Below are 17,716 nucleotides of genomic sequence, written 5' to 3'. Positions count from 1 at the left end.
ACAACACTCACTGGGCTTAATGACAGTTTTAGAATATCATCAGGAACAACCATTTTAAACAATGAAGTCATCACAAAATCTAATAATAAATTAGGAGAAATTAAAATAAATAATAGTATTAGAATCAGCCACTGGGACTTCCATGATCATCTCTCAAGGATTATTTATCTGAGACTGATTTGTCCTCTTGAAGTCTCTTTAATTCCATTTTCCTATGGTCAATCATACTAGCATTTTCATTTTCATTAACAGTTAGTTGGGGAAGTCTGTTAATTTGTTCATATTATTCAGTGTGTTGCTTCTGGGTCCAGATCACAGTTAATGAGACAGAGAGGACTACTGGGTGTTGTGCTTGCGTTGTTCCAACTGCTATTTTATTAGATGGCTGTTCTCAGCTTGTGTCATGATACTGAATGCCTATCACTCAAACACCGTTGTGAGGTTAATGGCCTCTGGATTTCTGCTCCCTCCTGACTTGAGTGTCATCATAGGTCATTAATTGCTGATTCTGGGGGAGAATGGATGTGGTACCAATGTTGACTCAGTGTGGTGTACTATAATTAAGAATCCAATGTTTGAATGCTGTAGTTTTTAGCCAGTGTTTAAGTACAATAACACTCCCTCCCTCCACTACCGACAAATTTTTTTGATCAGCCACAAAATTAAATATCAAGTGAAAAAAAACCTTCAATCCCAACAAGAGTAATGTTCATGAAGATGAATCTTAAGAAAGCAGTAAAGCTATGCCTTAGTTTCTTAGCATTTGACTTTATTTTACATTTACAATTTGAATTTATTTTACATTAAATGCTTCATAGTCTGTTTTCTGAGGCCAAATCTAAACTGAACTCAGAAAAAGACTAAGAAAGGAGTGGAGGCTATGGACAGTGGGTTGGGATAAAGAAATAACAGACAGAGACGGATTTGTGGCGGTTTTTAAAGTTGATAGCAGAGATCAGAAGTGACCCAAAGAAGCTAATGAAAAACAAAATGAAACAGGTTGGTCATTCTGGAGATTGTCTATCATTTGGCGTACATGTCTGGTGATAATAAGGGGGCAAATCTAAACAACAGAGCGATAGGACTTCCCTTGCTGGTAGTTAGCTGAATCCTGTACACTCTAATATCCCTGATATGTATGTGGATTTATTATGGCCTGATGTTATTATCATCCATAGTGTAGTTAGGAGAAAGTCATTCTGCTTAATATGTAGACAAATATGAAATTCACATGTAGAGGTGTGTGAAATTTGATTCTGAGAGATTTTTTTAAATCAAACTTTTGCCTGTGTCTTTAAGTCTTCACAGATGTTGTTAGAGCAGAAGTAAACTAGTGATGTCACACAATGAAGTTTTATAAAAGATGATATTCCATTAAGAAGCCTCAAAAATTATTCTAAGCTTCATTTGTTGTTCTCTGTGTGTGTGTGTGTATACACACACACACACACAAACACATATATGACTTAAAAATATATGTATATATGTGTATAATGTATACACACATATTTATGTATATACTGTGAAAATCTTTAGAGATATCAGAATAGGTGGCTTAATCAAGTGCTGTAATTCATAAAAACCTTTAAAATACAAGTATAAGTATAAATTACATTTTAAACTTCCTTTCCAAATTCTGATTATTCTATTTATTATTCATGGATTTTGGACATTTTGTGGTCCCCAATCTTTATTCCTAAAGAATATGCAATAAAACTAGCAATAGTTAAGATTACCTGTAAGGAAAGGTGAATTTAAATGAATTTGGATGTGATTTTAATGAAATTCTAATTTAGGGAAAGTTTAAAAGAAATGCAGTGTTACCCCTTTCACACTCATAAAGGAATTAATCTCAACCAGTCTAATAGGGCATTTTTTATAATAAATTTGAAGAAGTCATTTTTATTTGGTGTGTGTTTAATACATAAATGGAGACTCTAAAGCTGAAAAATAATTTGTTCTCAAGTCTGCTAAATATTTATCACCTAATTTGTTTTTAGCTCATTGTTTAACCATCTTTGAAAGATGAGTTTCAACAAATTTCAGCTTACTCTGCTCTCTATCCAAGTTATAGAAATTGACAATAATTAGCAATTGATGAGATTTTTATTTTTTTATTTTTTATCTTTTTAAACTTTTTAAACATTTATTCATTTTTGAGAGACAGAAACTGAGTGTGAGTGGGGGAGAAAGAGAGAGATGGGGAGGCACAGAATCCCAAGCAGGTTCCAGGTTCTGAGCTGTCAGCACAGAGCCCGACGTGGAGCTTGAACCAACGAGTTGCGAGATCATGACCTGAGCCAAAGTCAGATGCTTAATCAACTGAGCCACCCAGGTGCCCCATCTGATGAGATTTTTAATAGCTCCTTTATTTCCTGATGTGTTTATTCCAACCCTAAGCCATTTGGCTTTTTAATATTTAAAATGCCCTTCTTTTCTGTTTGTTTGTTTTAAGTACTTGATTCTCTAAGTTCAAATTTGGGAAATTTTATTTGGAGTTTATGACTCATTTGAGCTGCCTGTGTAAAAAGAGAAGTCATTGGCTGAGCAATTGACACTCACACATAGCATGTCCTATAAAACCAGAAAATATTCAGAGAATTGATAATGAGAATTTTTTCAAAGAGTACTCTAGAAATCTCTCCTGTCACTTCTAATGCTGGATATTAATAAGTTAATTATTACTAGAGTTACTTTCATTCTGGCCTCTATTAACTTTCAATTTCAATGTATTTGCTTTCAGATATATACAATAAAAGCAAATGTTTACACCTTAAATTTTGCCACCTTGTATCTTTTTTATGGTACCTTCTATACATTGGTTTTTACTTGTTTTAAAAATTAAGTTCTTTTGTGAATTATTTTTCTTTCATAACTTTGACCTTTTAGCTCTCTTTGCTCTAAAAGAAAAAGCAATTTCTTTTGCTAGTTTTGTTTGCTATGTAATTGGTTTGTATCTAAGCCAGAAGAATCATGAGTTCTCTTAACAAACATTTTTTTGGAGTCCTGTGTCTAAAAGTTCATATTACAAGTTTACCAGGGAATCATTTTGCTTTTATAAATTGATAATAATAATTAAAAAATAAACTCTATAAAATGATTCCATGGAGGAATCATTCTTGGGAGAGTGTATCCTGTTTTGATTGGTTCTTTTTTTTAATATTTATTTATTTTTGAAAGAGAGACAGAGAGTGACCAGGGGTGGGGCAGAGAGAGAGGGAGACACAGAATCTGGAGGAGGCTCCAGTCTTTGAGCTGTCAGCACAGAGCCTGATGCGGGGCTCAAACTCATGAACTGTGAGATCATGACCTGAGCCGAAGTTGGAAGCTCAACCGACTGAGCCAGCCAGGCGCCCCTTGATTGGTTCTTTAATCCTAATTCATAGTAGCATTATGAATATAGTTCAAAGAATCAATGCATGCTATCTTTTTTCCAGGCCAAAAGGTGTGCTTTGCTGACCTCAAGCATCCCTGCTACAAAATGGCCTACTTCCAGGAACTGTCCAGCCGCGTGAGCTTTCAGGAGGCACGCCTGGCTTGTGAGAGCGAGGGGGGGGCCCTCCTCAGCCTGGAGAATGAAGCAGAACAGAAGTTAATAGAAAGTATGTTGCAAAACCTGACAAAACCAGGAACAGGGATTTCTGATGGTGATTTCTGGATAGGGCTTTGGCGAAACGGAGAGGGGCAAACATCTGGTGCCTGCCCAGATCTCTACCAGTGGTCTGATGGAAGCAGTTCCCAGTACCGGTGAGTAGGGATCTTGAGGAGTTAAATGTGCTGTGGGGGACTCGAAAGGGAGGAGGGACATTTCTGGGTTTTTTGTTTTGTTTTTTCTTTTTTTTTTTTTAAATTCAAATAATTTCTATAAATTGAAAAAAAAATTAAAATTGTATTTAGAGTCAAAACCCTTTTGTGATGAAAATCACATGTATTTCTAGGTGAAGGCAGAAATATTTCTAGGTTAACAAGACCAGATTTGACTTTGGACTTTATTCTTTAAACAAATTCTAAATAATGGAGGAAGAAATAGGTTATTTACAGAAAGTATCTACATATGTACTGAGAGGTACAAATTTGGTGACAGAAGAGACTTACATACATGCTGGCATCTTGGAAGCAGTTCTCGAAGAGCTTGATTTTATTTTGTTGGATTTTAAGAATGCCTAAGGTCCTTTTTCCTCCTCAATCTTGGGAGCCAAATAGAGCCTTACATGTACGATAGCAGCAATTTTATACTCTACAACAAGGGGTCCATCTGCAGACGTACTGAGTGTTACTGTAGGAGAGAGTGCTGGGCTTTTGTAAAGAGGTTCGGGTATCTCAGTGCAAAAATCAGCTGAACTGGCTCATTCATCTCTATGGTAACAGCTTCTTCCTCTTTATGGACATTACTTGGTTGAGGATGTCAGAATAGAATGGGCTAAATGGGTGACGGATATTCAGAAGGGCACTTGTGATGAGCACTGGGTGTTACATGTAAGTGACGAATCTCTAAATTCTACTCCTGAAGCTAGTATGATACTATATGTTAACTAACTGGAATTTAAATACAAAAAAACTTGAAACAAAACCAAACCAAAAGAATAGGATGGTTGAAATCACTTAGAGGTGTTCCTGCTGCTCTGTTTGCAGAAACTGGTATACTGATGAACCTTCCTGTGGAAGTGAAAAGTGTGTTGTGATGTATCATCAACCAACAGCCAATCCAGGCCTGGGGGGGCCCTACCTTTACCAGTGGAATGATGACAGGTGCAACATGAAGCACAATTACATCTGCAAGTATGAACCAGGTAGGAAGTCCTGTAAGGAGGTACAGCAGATGTTGGGCATATTTGCTTCTATTTTTATCTTCACTATTTGTATTTAGGCTTCACTTCCTTTGGATCCTTTTGTTTTTCTGCTATGAAACGTGGAATTACTTTGTACCTTGTCATATCACTCAGTGTACTGAATTATACTTCATGCTCTAGAGCAAAATGTCCAATCAGTCAAATAGAAGGGAGTAACTAGACACATCTGGAGTCATGTCTTTAAGAGAAAAGAACATTTTTCTGTGAACGTCAGAGTGTTTTGGAAATAGGTTTTACAAAGAACATGTATCTATTTTTAAATGTTTTAAATAGTTAGTGTAATGTGTGTGAAGTAGGTATAAGTCACCAGAGCACCTATAGATTTACACACGTGGACAGCAGATCTTTGGGTGATTATCTGGTGAGTTTAAGGGAACAAAGCAACTTTCTCCTGGAACATTAGCTTATCATTTGTTGGCATGTGCTCCTCAGTGAAAGTCAGACTGATTATGGCTCATTGAACCGCAGTGGAAACAAAAGTGGGGACCTGTGCCATGTTCCTCCCATGATTGTCATTCTTTGGAACATACCTCCTTAGATAGCTTTTGTTTGAAGTCTCCACCTTCTTGCCCGTGAAGCACGTGGGAAGATTGCGTTGACCTGAGCTACACTGGTGTGTTTTCCTGTTGAAATAGTAAATTTGAATTAGTGTGAAGAGGACAGATCGACTAAATTAAAATTTGACCAAAAGTAGACACTCAGCAAAAACTATGTAAAGTAATTCTTTTTAATGACCTAATAAAGTCAAACTAGATACTTAGGCTTTAAGATTTTTTTTTTTTGATGTTTTTCTCCTCCTCAGTGTTGGGAAGTATCATTTTAAATCTTTTGAGGGGCTGTCTACTTGACCTCATAATGTGTTCATGGAAGGCAATTACCATCAAGTACTGCTATTTCCATTATTCTCTTGAAATTACATGATTCCTTTTCTCATAAGACCTTAAAGCCCAAGGGATTATTTGGATTAGATTTACCCTTCTCTTATATTTATCCTGCTCTTGAGTATATTAGCCAGCTTTCTATATCCCTGGTGAGTTTATTCTTTAAAGCCCTAAATCCATCATTACCATCCTAGAAGCCTTTGCAAAGCCAAATCTGTTATGCACTTATGTTCTTTGTCTTTATTTTTTTTTATTGGAAAAATATAAAGTTGAAATTCTCTGATGTTTTAAATTTGTGACACTATGTACTTGAATGCAACAAAGTATGTTACAGAGCGTTCTTTAATACAACATCTTTTTCTCCTCTTTGAGCTTTTAGGTAAACTATTTGACCCTTTGTACATTTGTCTATTTTCTTTTATTTTGCATTCATACTTGCCAAATTATTCAGGACACTATCAACCTCAGAATCTTCTTTACTTGTTTTATATTAGGTAATTTAGGTTCATATTACTCAGGAAAGAGCATTTAAGATAAAAAATATTTTCTTCTTTATCTTCTATATTCCACCTAAGTCTTCAAATAACCTGTGCTTTGTGAATAAGATTCCTTTGTGTATTTTTTGTTTTTGATGCACGTGTACAGTTTTATAGTTACAAATATATAACAATGTGTATAGCATTTTTATTCTTTATTTTAACTGGAATATTTTCATCTTTGTTTATTTTCTATGTGTTAACCTTCTTTGAGCTTAGTGTTTTGTTTTTATGGGATGCTGGTTTGATGAAATTTCTTGCTTATATGGTCAGTGCTTTTTTGGTGGAGAATGATTAATTTCTGGTGGCGAGGGGTTAAAGGAGTAAGCAGTGGGATTTATTAAAATTTGTGAATTAGACCACTTATTTTGAACTCTATTCTCCAGTTACACCTGAAGTACTGTGTGATTTGAACTTCATCTCCTCTTTCTGCCCCTGCATGCCATCTAATAATATGAGCAATGATATCTGAAATAATAAACAATTAACCTAGTAATTAATGAAGAAACTGAATAACTCACTACTTGATTTTTTCACTCTTCTCTATTTTTTGTTATTGTTCTGTGAGTTACATATCTACCCTTTGTGACTGTCAGTGTTTTCCTAAGACATTTTTAAGGGGATATTGCTGAATCTAATTTTTGTATTCATTAAAATTGCATTATGCACTCTTGTTCTTAGACATTAAATATAGTATACATGGGATTAAGTTTTTAAAATTTTGTTAATCAGAAATTACATCAATTTAAAGATTTTTAAGAGTATTTTCAAAAATAACCAGTTCTGGGTTGCCTGGGTGGCTCAGTTGGTTAGGCATCCGAATTCAGCTCAGGTCATGATCTCATGGTTCACAAGTTCAAGCCCTGCGTTACGCTCTGTGCTGACAGCTCAGAGCTTGGAGCCTGCTTCAGATTCTGTGTCTCCCTCTCTCTCTGCCCCTCCCATGCTCATGCTCTCTCTCTATTTCTCAAAAATAAATAAAAATATTAAAATTTTTTTAAATAACCAGTTCTGTGTTAATAAATAGAATAATATCTGTATTATTTATTCAGCAAATACCAGTTGAGCACCGACTGGCATAAGGTGCCTCAGTTCTGTAGAAAAATGAGTGTAGGAACCTCCAGGAGGCTATTAAAGTGTTAGGGTGAGATATGTACACAAGGGTAATAAATATTCTTACAGGATGGTGTATGGTAAACTTCCAATAAAGAGAGACTACGTGGCCAAATAAAGAGTAGCAAATATGGTATTAAAAATAACTTAACATTATAAACTAATTTAAAATGTTGCATGTGTTTTTTCTTCTCCATCATTTGACAAACATAAACAAAGAATTATATTTTTGAAGCAAAAGACAAGTTTACAGGTTTTTTTCTTACTAATTCAGTTTACTTTCACTGAACTGTTAATTTAACAAACAGTGCCCTAGGGGGAAAAATAGGTGGCACAGCAGTATCAGATCATGGTAAGAAATTTTGACATTTTTTAATTGCATGGCCACTGAGGAGGTCTTGTCTCATAAAACCAGGAAAGAAATAACCTGCAAGCCTTAATTTATTATTGTTTTTTTAAAAAGAAATAGACACTACTCGAAAGCAAATCTAAGTATGGCATTGTTTTTCTAGGACAGAAATGTGCTTTAGAATGTTGTTCCTTGAATCATCAATTCCCAGTGCAATCCGTGTAGTCATCTGATTATTACTGCAAGGAGAAATCTAAATATTATACTGATATGCTTGTCTTTTGAATTGCAGTTAGCGTCTCGCATTCTTTTATTATTTTTTTTAATGTTTATTTACTTTTGAGAAAGAGAGATAGAGCATGAGCGGGGTAGGGGCAGAGAGAGAGGGAGACTCAGAATCCAAAGCAGGCTCCAGGCTCTGAGCTGTCAGCGTAGAGCCCTACACGTGTCTCGAACCCACGAACCATGAGATCATGACCTGAGCTGAAATCAGACGCTTAACAGACTGAGCCACCCAGGAACCCCAGTGTCTCACATTCTTATGCTCCCAATTCCTGCTTCTCTTTGCCTTTCTTTGTACCTGCTTGGTTTCATTATTGCCAAAGCAGGCTGTCATCAGTATAGATGCGCTGTTGATTCGTAAATGCAGATTTGGGTTGCAAGGATTCACCAAGTAGATCCAGTTGCAAAGATTCACCAAGTGGATACTTTATTCAAAGATAATTAAATGATGACTTTACAGTTGAATAATTTCATGTACCTTTATTACTCTGAAATAAAAGCTATGATGTTTACATTGTTTTATAATAAACTTTTATTTTCATCTACATTTGTATTTCTTTTTTTATCATTGTATATGTTGTGTGTACTTATTATTTACAGAGATCATTCCAACTTCTCCTGTAGAAAAGACGTATTTTACAAATCAGCCAGGAGATACCCATCAAAATGTGGTTGTTACTGAAGCAGGTAATGAATTCACGTGTTTTTCACTCCTCTATCAAGAGCAGAAACTGTAGTTTTAAACTCTGCTTCATGTTAGCCCTAACTTTTCTTATTGCTTATTGATGGGGGCAGTAAATTTGGCCTCTGGAATTTACTTTTGAACTAGGTTAAAACAGATAATGCTAAGCTAGTTTTTTGAATAGAAGAATCTATTTTGTTTCCTTTTGATTTTTCACCTCAGGTAGATGTATCTAGTAATAAACCAAGTAATCCACATGGAAACCTGGATTCACAGGGAATTTCCCCAACAACATGTAAGCGTTATGATGTACATCAGCACATTCAGCGGCCGGCAGACAGTGGTGTGCTGGTAAATGTTTAGGGAGAGACCAGTGTGGGAGTGGATATAAAAGAAAAAACCTGATTTGTAGCCCTTGCAAATTCCTGTGGTATATTATACTCCCACCGTGGCTGATTTCAAGCTATCAAGGTGACATCACTGGTGAACAGGGTGGACAGAGTACGTATAATTAGCTCTCAACCCAGCTGCCCTGAGCACACCAGTCTGCAAAAGAAATCATGAAATCCCAGTGCAGATTGCACATTCCCTGATTAGGATTTGAATCCCAGTCAGAAACTGCTGTAAGAATTAGTTTGGTGCTCCTTTTTGCATGGTCCTGTGATTTTTGGACAGAAATCTTGATATTTCCTAGTGGCTTTGTGAAGATTGAGCCAAAGAGCCAAAGTCTCAGAATCTTTCCACAGGTGATCTAAAATGTGAGGAAGAGTAGGACATACTTTCTCTTCTTCTTTACTGTTATATATAAGGGATCATGATGGTATTTTGAAAAGGAACGAAAATATTTCCTGAATCCTTAAAATGCTTGCAGTTTCATGTCAGGGGCTCAAGAGTAGGTAAAAGCATAGCAAATTACTCTCAAAATACCCCATCACTGGACCTCAGATAATAATATATTTTAGTTAATAAAGGACGTGATGTACAGTAAAATGGGTAGTTTGATCTAAGTCTGGTCCATTTTGAACAGAATTATTCAGATTGGTAATGATGACAGCTTTTGATTTGCTAGCTAAATGCATGGTTTTTCAATTTGCTTTTCTTGTATGAACATGACATTAAACCTTAGTGCTTTTTACTTTTCAGGTGCCTGATTTTAAAATCATTCAGAACATCTAAACCTAACTAAAAATATTAGTAAATAATTATATTAGGAATATTTTCCCTTTTATGACATTGAAAAAATGTTCAATAAAGTCATTTTAGTCTGTATGGGACTGAAGTGTGGCAGTTTTTACTTTTCCAAGAATGCTTAATATTGTGTAATGGAACAGGACTAAAAAATGATTCATTTTAGAATTTAATTAAGATCAAGTCTTTATGCTTCTGGGGTCTTGTGTCTCTGGCTTATGACTGTATCATCAGTTAATTTTTTTGTATTTTGATTTAATCCCAAAGTCTTTAAGTATCATCATGGCACTGACCTTATTGGTTAGGATGATTATATGACCAATAAATCAACAATTATTTTAATAATCAGTGCTTGTTTTTCTAAGTAATAGCTGAGAATTAATGAAGTGAGATAGATAAGATTATTAATATGTTATGAAAACTAGCCTCTATCTGAACTGTAGATTTAATCGTAGTTTTAGAAATATAGACGCTGAGTTGAAGCATGGCAACCAGTGAAATATGATTTTGTTTTTAATTTTTATTAAACCTGAATATATTATTTTATTAGGATATTTAATATTTTGGGAAGAAATTTATTTGGAATTTAATTATAATAATTTTATTTTACCTTGAATTTTTGGGCAATTTTATATAATGTTAGTGTGAGAATTCTGCCTCTGCCATCTTTTTTACTGACTGTTTTACTTCTGTAGGCATAATTCCCAATCTAATCTATGTTGTTATACCAACGATCCCACTGCTTTTATTGATACTGGTCGCTTTTGGAACCTGCTGTTTCCAGATGCTGCATAAAAGGTAAATAATTCATATATGCAGAGACAACTTAAAAAGTTTTATGTAGGTTTTTATAACTCTTTAAAAATATTAGTGCCAATTATAGTTTTACTTTGTCTCAAGAAAGTTCTGAATTTTGGAGCACCTGGGTGGTTCAGTCAGTTAAGTGTTTGACTCTTGATCTCAGCTCGGGTCTTGATCTCATGGTTATGAGTTCAAACCCCAGGTTGGGGCTCCACTCCCACTTAAAAAATAAAGAGAGAAAGTTCTGATTTTCCTATCTGTCAGTACACACCCCGTGTATCCAGTCTAATAAGATAGGCCTTGAATACAGGATTCATGCATTACCTCACTTAATATTCACAAGTCATATGAGGTAGGTGCCCTTTTGTTTCTGTTTTTCGGTTGAGAAGATGGTGGCTTAGATGGGTTACACAATTTTGCTTTGGTTCTCACAGCTTGTGTGGGTGGTGGATCTGAAATTTGAATCTTTGTGAGCTTACAACATATGCAGCTACTCTATACTGACTCTTGTTTCTTACATATAAGCATTAATGCTAAGCCTTTCAATCTTGACCCCAAGTTGTATGCAAGACTTGATTTTTGTAAGTGCACTCTATAATACTTTTTCAAAAATTTAAGTCATGGGCTTTTGTTTATTTCCAAAGGGTCTTCTGAGTAGAGGAAATAAAGTACAATGGTAAAAGTAGGTCACTTTTAGTATGCATCTTCAGCCAAAATGATATATCTTAACAGCAAGATTCTTCGGAGTATTCTTTTATATCTATTTAGCCATATACCCTTGAGTGAGAGGTGAAATTTTTTTCATTTTAATATATGAAATATAAATATATATTAAAAGAAAAAGGAAAAGATGTTGGATTTAAATAAGAACATATTTGCTAGAATAAACTAGCCATGTTTGTCAGTATTTTAAACAAGAACTGATCGAGACAGTGCCGCCATCAGGGAAGGACTGCAAATGAAGTCATTTTTCTCTTTGGATTTTAGTTTATCTTCATCTGTTCTGAAATAGACCATAAAGAATCCACTAAGTAAAAAAAGCCCCAGAAAAAAACAATTAAATAGATATAAACTGTAAATGGTTCCCATAAATTGTTTAAAGGATCCAAAGTGTGATGTACCGGCTGTTTAAATAAGACATTTTGAGTAATGATAAATAAAGCCTGGAAAATTAATACTACACTTTGTATCCTCTGGGTTTTCCAATATATATGTGAAGCACAGTTAGAAATTTTGTAATATTTTGTACAGAAAAAAGACGATAGTAAATATCTCATTTCTTTCTTCACGTCCTAAGACTAGAGATGAAAAGATGATTAGTCATTGTGAAAAGCAGAGAAGTAGAGGAAGGAGGTGATATAAATCCCCCCTTAACCCAGAAAACTGTTAAGGAAGAGCTGTAAATAACAAATCAGCTTGAAAAACCGATTTTAGGGTGGCTCAGTTGGTTGATCATCCTACTCTTGGTGTCAGGTCAAATCATGATCCCAGGGTGATGGGATCAAGTCCAGAGTTGGGTTCCGCACTGTGTGTGAAGCCTGCTTAAGATTCTCTCTCTCACGCCCTCTGCCCCTCTCCCCTGCTCATGCTCTCTCTCTAAAAAAAATGTTTATATATATATATATATACACACACACATACACACACACACACATATATAGATAATAGATCTATAGATGATATAGATCTATAGATAGATCTATATTATCTATAGATAGATCTATTATCTATGGAAAAACATTTATAAAAAAAGAAAAATTCGTTTAAAAATATTATGCAGGCATTTTCATCTCTAAAATAAAAATTACTATAGTGCCAATAACTGAGTTTTCTTTAAAGTTTGTCTTCCTTCTTCCAAATAGTGTATTATTGTGGAGATTCTTTTTTTTTTTTTATTTTTTTATTTTTTAATATATGAAATTTACTGTCAAATTGGTTTCCATACAACACCCAGTGCTCATCCCAAAAGGTGCCCTCCTCAATACCCATCACCCACCCTGCCCTCCCTCCCACCCCCCATCAACCCTCAGTTTGTTCTCAGTTTTTAACAGTCTCTTATGCTTTGGCTCTCTCCCACTCTAACCTCTTTTTTTTTTTTTTTTTTCCTTCCCCTCCCCCATGGGTTTCTGTTATGTTTCTCAGGATCCACATAAGAGTGAAACCATATGGTATCTGTCTTTCTCTGTGTGGCTTATTTCACTTAGCATCACACTCTCCAGTTCCATCCATGTTGCTACAAAAGGCCATATTTCATTTTTTCTCATTGCCACGTAGTATTCCATTGTGTATATAAACCACAATTTCTTTATCCATTCATCAGTTGATGGACATTTAGGCTCTTTCCATAATTTGGCTATTGTTGAGAGTGCTGCTATAAACATTGGGGTACAGGTGCCCCTATGCATCAGTACTCCTGTATCCCTTGGGTAAATTCCTAGCAGTGCTATTGCTGGGTCATAGGGTAGGTCTATTTTTAATTTTCTGAGGAACCTCCACACTGCTTTCCAGAGCGGCTGCACCATTATTGTGGAGATTCTATTCATGCAAAAGTCTTCCAGGTGTTTGAAGATCTATGGAGTTTTCACTTGTTTGAAATTCCCAGAGTGAGAAAATAAACCAAAGTTGGGTACCTCCAGATGCCCGACTTAGATGTAGTGCTTAATTCATTCGTTCTTAGATCCTCCCCTTTTCCTTTCTTCCAGGAAAGCAAGGAGAACCTTCATCAAAGACTCAACTCCATTATCATCTGAGTGCCTTGCAGAAAGTTTAAATTCCAATCTGGTACACATGATGGTTTATATCATTCCATGTCATGTTCAAAATAGTAACTCTTGTTTCCTTAACTGGTAGTAACTCTTAAATGAAATACTAATGCTCCACAAAAAAGTTACCTTCATAACTTAACTGCCTTTATTTACCATTTAAAAAATGTCATGTTATTTATAAACTTTGCTTGATTTGTTTTTTTCCTTCATGTTAGATGACTTCATAGATAAAGATGTGTTGATCTTACTTATTTGCAAGCAAATCTCCAAAACATATAATTTGGACATATTTTATTAGTAGTAAAATCACAGTTAAACTGAAGTCAATTAATATTATAGAATTGTATTGTTCAGGCTTGTTAGGAAGAGTTCTTTTCTTTCTTTGAAGGAGTTCTGCCCTCCCCACCTACACTGAGAGTAACTGGAATGCAGTACCTGTGGGGAGTGGGGCAGATGCGGGGGAAGGGAGGTCTGTGTGGGACAGGAAGTGCATGACACAATGTACAGGGACCAGAAGTGGTTACTTGACCCAGGTGAGGGTTCATTCTCTGGAAACTAGACCCAAAGGAATCTAGATCTTGATAAGTAGCCTAGAGGAGGATGACTTACATAAACTCAGGAATGGGCACTTCTGCAGGAGCCTGAGCAGTGGCCATTTTATGGAAAGAGTGAGGAGACAGCCAACTCTGATACAGGGGCTGGAAATGTGGGCTCAGATTCCACGTCCAAGGAGAGTGAAGTTCAGTCTCAGATCTAGAGGAACAAAGTTATCAAGGCCTGAATCTACTTTGAACTACATTGGTTGCAGAGACTGAAGTCAAGCCAAACTTTCAGGGATTAAGTGACTTAACTATAAAAAAGGAAAACTGAGGGATGGAGATTAGGAAGGTCTTTATACTTAGGACAAAAACACTGTTTCAATCCTTTAGCATTAAATGCAGCGTATGTGAATGGAAGAATATCCACAAAGCAAAATTTTAAAATCACTTATCAAATAAAATGAAGATTTATTGGTGATTATAATGAAAATTGTTGGTATTGTTTCAGACATATTTGTGGTGTGTGTGTGTGTGTGTGTGTGCGTGTGAATGTGTCTGAATTCTGTACTACAAAGGGTCAAACAGAGATCATTCTATTTTTTTCATTATTTTACATGGCTTATTTACCATCTTCACATTCTAGAATAATCTGGAATTTTTTGTAGATGTGCTGGTGAGAGAAGAAAGACCCTTTCATAAGAAGGGTTTGCCATATTTCCCCTGGGACCAAAACATGCCTATTTCAGTAAGAAGTCTCAGGCATTGAACTTACTTCTTCTTATGTTTTTCAGTAAAGGAAGAACAAAAACTAGCCCAAACCAGTCCACCCTGTGGATTTCAAAAAGCACCAGAAAAGAAAGTGGCATGGAAGTATAAGAATCCGTCGACTTGGCTCCAGCACAGAAAACAGAATTTTAGAATTCTGGATCTGCATAAGGAATGGCATCTAGAGCATTCGCTTGGAATGGCTTGAAATCTCAGAGGATCTGCAAGATGAACTGTAAGCTCCCCCTTGAGGCAAATATTAAAATAATTTTTATATGTTGATTATTTCATTTACGAAATACGCTGTGCTAACAATGGAGTGAGACATGCTTATCGCTAAAGGATGCACCCAACTTCAAGTAAATGGAATGGACCTTGCAAATAAAGTTGCTGTCAACACATTAGAGAAGTGTATGTGTTGGAGGCAGTTATTTTTGTTTCTTTCACCTTTCATAAGTTGTAATCTAGTTCACGTAATGTAAATTGTATTAAAGTTTACAGTGTGCAAAAATATTTTACCTTTACATAAGTGTTTGATAAAAATGGACTGTTCTAATATTTATTTTTATGGTGTTTCATTTTTCAATACATGCTGTTTTGATTAAAGAAATTTATCACTATTTTCAGCTGAATCCACACACACATAGATATATTACCACAGAAAATGTTTCTTTTCTAGAAATGGTTCATCTTCTTTCAGTTTGCTCTGGGGTCAGACAGTGTTTAGGAAATCTCTTCAGAAATAAGAAGCTATTTCATTAACTGTGGTGTAAATTTACTCAAATATTTTACTTAGAGGCAAGAACTGTCTAATTTCAATTGTGCAAGACATGTGCCTTACAATTATTTTTAGTTTAAAATTCAACAGATTTTGTAATAACTTTGTTAATAGCTGTATAAACAATATTATACTCCGTCTAGAACAAAAAAATGGCATACACAATATAAATCATATGTCTTCACATGTTGCCTATATAACCACAAGTAGCTCTCTAAGGGGTTCTGGAATCAAGTTGGTCCTTCCCTTGCCCACAAAACAAAGACAGTTGTTGGGGGTGGGGATTAGCAGTGAAAGCAGCTGCAGAGTGTGCCTAAGGTTTTCCATAGCTCTGTTCAGCCTCCATTAGCATGTAAGGTGGTCTTATGGTTGGGACCAGGTGCGTCGTCACCACCGTCCATGTGGAGGTAAGCACAGCACACCGACATTTCATGAAGGAGAGAAACTATGATTTAGTGTGAAAATGGGTTGGAGGGCATCAGTGATCATGTGTTCGTGTTGAGGATTCGTCTGAGAGAGTGAACTGCGGCTCCTCTTGTCTTCTGCTAGTTTCTTCAATGCTTGTGTCTCCTTCTCAAGAGACTTGTAACTATCTGGTCTTCAAATGTCCCTGTGTTCCTTTTAACTAAATAAAAAGTTCTTGTTTCTGACGAATGGCCGTGGGTGTTGTCTAAATCTTTTAAGTGAACAAAATATCGATCTGTTTGCATCAGCACATGAAGATGAAAACAAATTACTGTTAAAGTATGGTATGAATGGAAGTTGGAGTTATAGAGCATTTTAAACCTCATCTTTGTTAAACCTTTGATGTTAGAAAATAAAGAGCTTTCATTAAGGCAATCATGACTAGTGTTGGTTGGTGAAACTTAAAGACAAATAGAGATGAGTGGGCATTGGCCCCCTTTCTGCTGCTTGGAGACTGAGGGCATGGACAGCTGTATTGTAAACTTCCATCTGCCAACACTTAGCACCCCCTTTCTCTGCTTGGCTGCCCACATTGACTGGGATCTACCTCTTCCCTCCAAGCTCCCGCTGTGCATTTCTTCCTTCAGTCAGGACTTGATGGAAAGGAGACAGCGCTTTCCCCCATTTCTGTGCCACCCATGACTACAACAGCTGCAGGTCAGGAGAGGAAAGGCAATGGGCAAGGGCTGTGGTTTTGCCTTTTGTCTTGATCCAGATCCGCGTAACTGTTCCAGTATCAATTACTAACCCCATACATTACGAGGAGTGGGGCAATCAACTTCCCTTTTATTAAAAGATGACAGTGACACTGTCCTTAGGGCTTCTTAAAATTTTAGCTGACCTTTGAAAAATGAAAAGGAGTACATGATGTATCTGTTGTGTTTGTATTTTCAGAGCATAGTTCTGATACGTGTTTTGGAATGTAGGTGAATTGTGGAACAATATCCAGGTAGTAAAATCAAACAATACCTGCCACTTCATCCTTTCCAACTGCTCCTAAGATCAGGTCATTGGAAAGGTCTTAAAAAGAGTAGTGTGTTCAGAGACTCCTGACTTTTGTCCTAAGAATAAATACCATGATTGTTTACCAGGAATTTGTAGTCCCCGATTATCTGGCCACACCTTTTTATATGACATTGTTTTCTGTTTCTCTGTTCCCCCCAAGATAGTGACTTTTGGTACAACATATGAGTATCCGAACTTCCCTAAACCTCCACCTACACAGAGGCCCTAATTCTCTTCAATACCCCAATAAGAATCATTCCTTTCAGATGTAGCCCCATCTTGTTTCTTGTTTGGTAGGGCCAGTCTACAATCCCTTAACCTTATTCTTTCTTCTATTACTTGTGATTATATAGACGTGTGTGTGTGTGTGTGTGTATTAAGTAGGTGTAGATTTTATCTTCCCAAATAAATCAGTAGATTTTGTGTGGAAAGCTAAATAGAAGTTTGCACATACTCTGGAAATGATCCAAGAGATTAAAGCAGTGAAGCAAATTCATTTATTCCACATTTTTGGCCTTCTAATGGGTGATTCAGCTGTGTCTAAGTAAGTTTTTCACATGTTAAAAACATCCACTGTAAGATCAGAAAAAAAAAAAAAACATTTGTAATAGTTGCATTTTTTGGATATGTCTGATTACTTTTTGGAAACTTAAAAAAATATTAGCTTAAAATAAATGGATGGTGCGATTAAATGCAGGTAAAAAATGATCCAATAAA

At 35.9% G+C, this 17,716-nt stretch overlaps 1 protein-coding gene across 3 annotated transcripts in view; it reads left to right on the top strand.

Annotated features, from left to right (window-relative positions):
- Window positions 1–16,174, top strand: part of CHODL (chondrolectin) — a 32,453-nt gene extending 16,279 nt beyond the window's left edge. For 2 of the 3 annotated variants that reach the window (XM_042955463.1, XM_042955461.1), the window contains 5 exons: window positions 3,438–3,747; window positions 4,633–4,790; window positions 8,612–8,698; window positions 10,577–10,679; window positions 14,778–16,174. In XM_042955463.1, the coding sequence (XP_042811397.1) occupies window positions 3,482–3,747; window positions 4,633–4,790; window positions 8,612–8,698; window positions 10,577–10,679; window positions 14,778–14,862 (699 nt within the window). In that variant the 5' untranslated portion in view covers window positions 3,438–3,481 and the 3' untranslated portion in view covers window positions 14,863–16,174. Of the gene's footprint in view, window positions 1–3,437; window positions 3,748–4,632; window positions 4,791–8,611; window positions 8,699–10,576; window positions 10,680–13,384; window positions 13,464–14,777 lie in introns of all 3 variants that reach the window. The other variant, XM_042955462.1, reaches the window with a different exon arrangement.
- Window positions 16,175–17,716: the final 1,542 nt, after the last annotated feature.

Source organism: Panthera leo, chromosome C2 (assembly GCF_018350215.1).
Source record: "Panthera leo isolate Ple1 chromosome C2, P.leo_Ple1_pat1.1, whole genome shotgun sequence".
NCBI lineage: Eukaryota > Metazoa > Chordata > Mammalia > Carnivora > Felidae > Panthera > Panthera leo.
This window is presented reverse-complemented; position numbering and strand designations above follow the sequence as displayed.